The 7811-nt window shown below is 42.2% G+C and overlaps 1 protein-coding gene across 1 annotated transcript; it reads right to left on the reverse strand.

Annotated features, from left to right (window-relative positions):
* Window positions 1-3037: 3037 nt before the first annotated feature.
* LOC310799933 (urokinase plasminogen activator surface receptor-like) lies at window positions 3038-7496 on the reverse strand. The gene is made up of 5 exons (XM_083662541.1): window positions 7435-7496; window positions 4630-4740; window positions 4399-4545; window positions 3962-4075; window positions 3038-3826 (listed from the first exon to the last, which is right to left on the reverse strand). The coding sequence occupies exons 1-5, from the start codon at window positions 7478-7480 to the stop codon at window positions 3567-3569; spliced, it is 678 nt and encodes a 225-aa protein (XP_083518667.1). The 5' UTR covers window positions 7481-7496; the 3' UTR covers window positions 3038-3566.
* Window positions 7497-7811: the final 315 nt, after the last annotated feature.

Raw genomic sequence — 7811 nt, forward strand, 5'->3', positions numbered from 1 at the left:
GTTGAAATTGTGACATCATCAGTGACATCACCTACTGATGACATCACAATTGCTTGAGTGACATCACTGATATCATCAGCAATGATGTCATCAATGGTTTATGACATCACGTGATGTAGACACAGTGCTGTTGCAGGCAGTGCCAGGGGATGGAGCTCCAGGTTGTTCTGAGCACACCACAGGTCCAGCTGTTCCCGTCTGTATGCAGACTCGTCACCATCTTGGATGAAGCCAATGACCGTGGTGTTGTCCGCAAACTTCAGGAGCTTGACAGATGGGTCCCCTGAAGTAAAGTAGGAAGAACCAGGGGGAGAGCACACACCCCTGAGGGGCGCCAGTGCTTAGTCGATTAATCAGTTAGTTGATCATCAGGATTCTGATTCTGAAATTCCAAACAAATCACTTTTTAATGTATGCTTTTCTGGTAACAGGGCTGACACAGCGTGCTCGTCCCCCTCTGTCAGACATTACAAAACTTGAAGAAAATTCATTAAAAGCAGATGTCACTTACTTATCTTTCCACCATCATCTTTAGAAAAGGCAGGTGATGTCACTTCCTGGAAATGCTACAACTTTTGGAACAGTCCATTATGTCTGATGGGGTGTTTTCGTTAAAAGCAACAGGGTTGACCACAACATGGATACAAGACTATATTGTTATTTTTCTCATCATTTTACACATATTAAGAATAAAACTCACGTTCAGAGTTTTTTGGGGATATGGTTTGAACTTTATACATTGGACCAAAATAAACAAAGGCGTGAGGAATGTGATGTCATTTCAGTATTTTGAATAAAACAATTGGCTTACATTTACATCCACAGTATCACAATTTTTCATCATCTTCTATGCTAAAACCTCTCAATAAATCTGTCTCCAAAATATTCTGATTAGTAATGTTGAATTAAATGTTTATGATTGTCACATAACTAACTCTGCTACAACTCCATAAATAACCCCATAACTATAACTTAAACAGGCAGTATAACCAATATGCTAAATGTTGTCAACCCTGTTAACCCGCGTCGAGGCTTTCTTACAGAAAGGCTTCAGGCCTAACTTGTCCCATGTGTGTGTCTGACAGACTGTGTAACTTTGATTTATTATGCTGAGATGTGTCCATGGCACCCTCTAGTGTTCCTGAAGAGAATTTGGGGTTTTGGGGGCAAAGGTCAGTGCGCCTTGGGGTTAGGCAGTGGTAGTCACTTGGTTGGGGTTAGGGTTTGGATATGGGTGAAGGTTAGAAGGTTGGACGCTGGACCAAAGGGATGGCCACCTGCAACAATTAGTCCTTTGGGGAGGGAAGGTGGCAACCTTCCTGAAGGCCGCCCTTCAGAACCCCCCCTGGTGGAGAAGGCGGGGGGGTTTTGAAGGGGCGAGGAGCCTGGGGGTCCTGAAGGGCGGGCCTTTCCAACGCCGGGGTCCGGATGGCGGTTAAAAGCCCCGGTCCCCCCCGATGCACGGTATAGCAGGCTGCCTCAGTGGCGCCACCTCCAGGCACCGTGCGTTAACATTCAATGCACGAGAGGGCGGGACAAAGCAGCGCAAATCCACGCAGGGGGAGTGACAATTGGCTGGACGTATAGCACATCCTTTCAAATTCTCCACCGCTCATCATAGTGTCCACTTTTGTTATTTCACACACACAGTTAGAGAGGTACAGGAGAAAAGCTGAAGAGAATGTGGTCATGGGTAGTGGATAGTCCAAACATCTCGTCCACAAGGTGCTGCATACACAGAAAAGGAGTGGAGAAAGACCTTCACATATAACACAAAATAGAACACAACAGACACTGTAACAGGCAGGGTTAGATATGAGACATGAAGAGGGAGGATGAGTGATGAGGCCATACAGAGGTGAGGAGCACCTTTTTTTTTTTTTACAAATGTAATTAAAAATATTTTGCAGTGCACTATGTTCTTTTCTTGTTTAACACGTTAACTGCCAACGACGTATTGATACGTCAAGCAGAATCCAACCGTTGACTGCCAGCGACGTATTGATACGTCAAAAAAATCGTTTTTTTTTTTTTGACGGTGGGGCGTTGATCAATCCCTTTTACGTCTCCTATACAATTATTGGAGGTATTGAATGTGTATAATCTATTTTACCGACCCACTAAGTGTTGACAGTGCTCCCCCAGACGAGCGAAATCAAAGAAAAAACTGCTGCGGGAGCAAGCCATTCAAGGAAATGGCGAGGCGATTTTACAGTAATCCCGACTTGTCTTGCCCGAGAGCGGCCGCGCAGGCAGCGGCACACAGAGAGCGGAGAGCGATTTGCAAAATAGATTATAGGTGAAACACACTTTGAAACACCTCAGAAAGGCCAGAATCAACATCTGCCCATCGCCCACGCATTCCCCGGCCCATCTTGACTCGCACAAGGAGCGTCCGCACGCAGGCAAGCAGGCAGGCAGGCACGCAGGCAGGCAGGCAGGCAGCAGCAACGCGCTTCTGACACGCCCGCTGTAGAGCCAGGAGGAAGGAGGAGAAGACACACGGAGGGAGGAGTTTGAATGAGAGGGGTGTTTCCTGTTGTTATGGAGGAAATTACTGTTCAAAACTATTGTTTAGAATGTCTGACGGTCTTACTGATGCCAAAAATGAATGGTTAAAGTGACTGTGCTATCGAATTTCACAAAAAGCCATTTATCTCTGAATAAATTTCCAGACGCTGAAACCATGCTGTACTCAACGGCTAATATCTACATAACTACTAACTCTACAAACTAACTCTTTTAGACAGAGAAAGCACACATTCTATTAGTACTTTTCTGAACTTTGTGTTCACAAAGTCCAACCAGAAAATTATGCTCGGCTCTTGTAAAATGAGCCAGAATCCTCAAAAAAAGGCCTGGCAGAAGCTACCTACAGTAAAAAAAAAACGGCTGGCAGTCAATGTGTTAAGAATGTTTCTGGAAATGAAAATGTAGCCTATTTAAATAGAATTATCAACAATAGCAATCAAGGAAGTTACATGCTTGTAGGCTAGAGAAGAAGAAGAAGCGCGCACGCACGCACATGTTGTGTTGAACCAACCAACAACCAATACGAATTGTTTAATCTGGCAATAAAGAAATGTGAACTTGACATGCTATTTTAATAGCCTACTCAAAAATGCACTATACAGCAAAGAGAGGAGTCAATGTTTCTTGATATATGCCATTCAGGTCAGAATAATTAGTCTAGTCATTAAGTTTGCTGATAATATTTTTATCATGTTAAGTCAGTGTCATGTTAACTGGTGTATTCAGAGCAAATAGGGAGATATAGAGCATTATCATCATGCTATATATCTCCCTCTTTGCTCTGAAGGAGTGAGAAAAGGAGAACATACTGAATAATTACATCACAACAGTATCCTAATGTTAATTTAAAATGAGATATTCCTCTAAATATGGCAAAAAAAAGTAAAAAAAAAAAAAGGTCCAAATGTTTTCGGGCGGGGCCCTTGCGGGCCCCACCGAGAGTCCCTTCCTCCCAGCACCGCCTGCTTCAAGTGACTTCCAGCGGCCCTGGTGAGGAGGGAAACTGAACGCTTAGGTTATTTTGCCTCCATCACTTAGAAGAAAATGGCAGAAGAGAGCATTGGTGCCAGCAGGAGCAGGAGGCTGACGCCGAGGCTGACGCCGACGCTGCTGACGCTGTTGCACATGTCACCCTCACAGACGCCGATGCTACCGATGCCGCCGACGCCGTTGCACATGTCCCCCTCACAGCAGCTCACATCTTTTCCCAGGCCGGCCGCTCCCGCTGCCTGTCCCTGTGTTATTCCTAAACACAGGGACTTGGAGGCGCAGCCCCTCATGCCCTGCCCTGCCACTATGAGAAGGAAAACAATGTTAGCGATGGGCTCAATGTTTGACCCATCTGTGCTAACTGCATCACTCCACATCTCCTCTGAGCTGAGGAATGTGAATTGGAGTGAGTCGTCTGACGTCATATAGGCCTGTTTACCTGTTGCTGAGATGCAGCGGTCCTCATCCCCCAAGCAGTTTAGGACACTCATGCAGTCCCCCTGGCTATTGCAGCCATAGCACTTCTTACCGTTGGGAGAAGGCGCACTGGCCGCTGGAAGATGAAACTTAGATTGTTTATAGTGCTTCCATACATCAATTAGATTATATGCCTTGTTGAGCAATTCAGCAGACACATCCCCCCACCCCCCCCCACCCACACACACACACACACACACACACACACACACACACACACACACACACACACACACACACACACACACACACTACAATTACAACGACAACACAAGAAAATAATGTCTTGAGAAAACAACAAATAAATGTATATTACAGTGTCTTAATTGACAATTTTCCAGATTAAAGGCATGGGCGGAGATTGCGTGATGATCAAAACAGTAAATATAAGGAGGTTACCAGGGGCAACTTGGGAGTTGCAGAGGTCAGTGGAGCAGCACTTGTTGCTTATTGAGGTCCTGGAGATTCCAAAGTTCATGGAGCCGCTCATACACTGAGCAGCCACACCACAAGACATCATGTTCACTTTAGCAAGTTCTGTATCACCTGCACAAAAAACAATAGCCTTTGTCAAATGATGTCAAATGCCAGACTCTTAGTTGCAGAAAAAAAAAATGCACAGCTACATACCCATGTATTGAACCATGCTAAATGTTGTACATTGACCCAGGGAACAAGGTTTGGTCTCTGTGCAGGTTCCTGAGGGTCCAGGGACGCAATCATAGCATGTCAGGGTGTAGGCTGAGGGAGCAGGTGAACAAGTCAGACAAGCTCAACATGACTTTTTTGTAATATCAACATGTAAAGCAAAGTGATGAAAGCAGACAACAAGGCGGTGGCAGTCTGCACAGCCCCTGCATATATACATTGAGTATAATATAATTTAAAAGGTTTGACGTTGTGTATTTTGATTGGTTTACTTGTAAACGTGTGCTGCTGAGTTAGTCCAATCGGCTGAAGACAGCCTGAACTTGCTGCTCATTATGGATCATGTTTGGGCAGAAAACATGGGGCATTCTCCCTTATTTAGCTGCTATTTAATGCATTTACCAACAAGGAACACTGCTTTTGGTTTGGTGGAGTAAAAAGCCTTTCTTGTTTATTGGTCCATAGCCAATCAATAATAACAGCTTTGTACTTCTTGTACAGGAGGAATGTTTGAATGTTCATCTTCTTCTTAGTTCAAATTGGCTAAGTGGGTGGTGTCTGTCTGATGTTGGTGGAGATCGGTGAAGCGTGCTAGGAGGAGATGTCAAAAATGTGTTTTGCAAAACTTTCAAAATATCTCAAAAAACTTTCCAGGTGGACCCCAAGGCTCCTTGAGGCACATTTGTAGAGCAATGTTAGCTGAACACGTGGGAAAAACTTGCTTGCAATTCGGACACATTTTATTTTTTTGAAAAATATATATATATATTTTTTAAGTGGATCCTATCGAAAATTGCAAGCTAAGGGAATTGTCAGTACATGGAAACAATTTGGTGCTTTTGTCAGGAATGTACACATCCATTTGCCAAGCCACCTGACTATGCTTTTGTGTCCTATGACACAAAAGCAAAAAAATGACTTTACTGCTTTACTCCTTGGTGTACCTAGCCCTCACATTAAAGGCTCTTATCAAAGAAGGCTGTTCAATATTCTTACTTTTGCTGCCCGAAAGAACATATTGTTCAAATGGATTGATAATGTGCCACCTACGATTGCAGGATGGCATAAATTCATATTTGAGTTAATTCCAATGGAATACTTAACATATAGACTTAAATGTAAAACAGGCGATTTTTTTCAGATTTGGACAGCCTTCTTTAAATATGCTGGTGAAAGACTTACAAGTACTATATTAAAAGGAATGGCAGACTGTAACACTGAAAATTGCCTAAGAGATATTTTTGGGCCGTAAGATGATACCATTTGAAATGTATTTGTCTGGAAATGTACAGAATGGGAGTGTGGATGTACAGTATATGTGCATGTGCAGTGTATTGATACAAGTGTATGTATATAATGTATGTATGTGTGTATGTATGTATACACATATATATTTGTACTTATTTATTTTTCTTTTCCTCCCCCCTCTCTCCTCAGAGGTTTAGTTGTCCCATCACTGTTGATGATAATAAATTCTGACAAGATAATAATATACTGTAAGCACTAAAGCAGGAGTTTGCAGTCAACTAGTTGAAATTAATATGTGGCAGTATTTGTGGGGGTCAAAATCTATATAGGGTGTACCACCACAAATAGATCAGTGTATGGGAAACACTGACTATTAAATTGTGTGACTAGAAAGACACCAATACATCTGAGAAAATGTACTTTAATTTTGAACAACAGCACTACAACGGTGGCATTACAAATGGTTATATACAGGCTGGCCACACCCTGAAAATGGCTCAGGTGAGCTTGATTAGGGAACAGTGAGTGGGTGTGGCTAGATGAAACATTATAGCCTACCCACAGCCAACAACAACAACAACAATAATTTATAATTTAATGATTTAGATGAAACATGATCCTGTCACCCAAACTGCTGTAACAAGCACCTCTCGATGAAGCCAACAATGTTCCTCTTTAGTATGTATTAGCCAATATATAATGGCTTTTACTTTTGCTATGGGGAGAGTACCTTGGATATATTTTTCTGCTCAAACACGCCCCCCTCACCCAAACTGCAAGGAGCACCTTTCCAGACGACACTGAAGCCAAAGCAGCATTCCTTTTTAGTAAATCGGTAGATTCTAAAATTCTACCTTTGAATCCAAATAGTTTTTTTAACTTATATTCTTGTGTTTCAGTATTCTAAAATGTTCTTGAAGGGTTTCTACAGAGAACCTGGTTTGTTGACACTAAATGTACACTACTCCACTTCAACTACTATGTGGGACCCCACTATATATATATACTATATACTATATATATACTATATATTATATATATACTATATACTATACAAAACCCTTAAAGGAACACTCTGCCCATTTTCAACCAGCTTTGTATCATTAGAACATCAGTATATATCAGAAAACTGTAAACGGTTTTGAAGTCTGTCATTTAATTTGACAGTTATTGAGTGTTAAAGTGTGGACCAGTGACATCACTGGTCCACACTAACTCAAATTAATAACTCATTAACTCAAATCAACTCTCAATAACTGTCAAACTAGATGAATGATGAATAGTTTGACAGTTATTGAGAGTTGAGTTGAGTTAATGAGTTATTAATTTGAGTTAGTGTGGACCAGTGATGTCACTGGTCCACACTTTAACACTCAATAACTGTCAAATTAAATGACAGACTTCAAAACAGTTTACAGTTTTCTGATATACTACTGATGTTCTAATGATACAAAGCTGGTTGAAAATGGGCGGAGTGCTCCTTTAATACTCAAAGGAAAACAGATAACAAGACGTACTTAAATAAAAAAAAAATCCTACCTTTGGGGAGAAGTACACTCCCTATGATCAGAATAAGAAGATGCATTTCAGGATGGTGGGTGGAGTCCAAGTGGCTCAACGTTTGGGCACTCAGCTTTAATAGTTCTGCTGAGTAGGAGGAGTGGTCTCAGGATGACATTGCATCTCTTGTTGAACACAGACATATCCTCTATCCTAGCCTATGCAGATGCCCTCCTCTTGCCTCAAGAGGAGGGCATCTGTCCAATGGAGTCATGCGCCAAAGTATTTGCCATGCACGCCGATTGCTAAATAAAGTTTGTTAAATCCTACCAACTGGCCTCTCATGATTGAAGTGAGGTCTCCAGACCAAATTTCAAGCAGAAGGCCACACATGCATAACCTGATCACCCCGTGAC

This window comes from Poromitra crassiceps, assembly GCF_964638095.1.
Source record: "Poromitra crassiceps genome assembly, chromosome: 29".
Classification (NCBI taxonomy): domain Eukaryota; kingdom Metazoa; phylum Chordata; class Actinopteri; order Beryciformes; family Melamphaidae; genus Poromitra; species Poromitra crassiceps.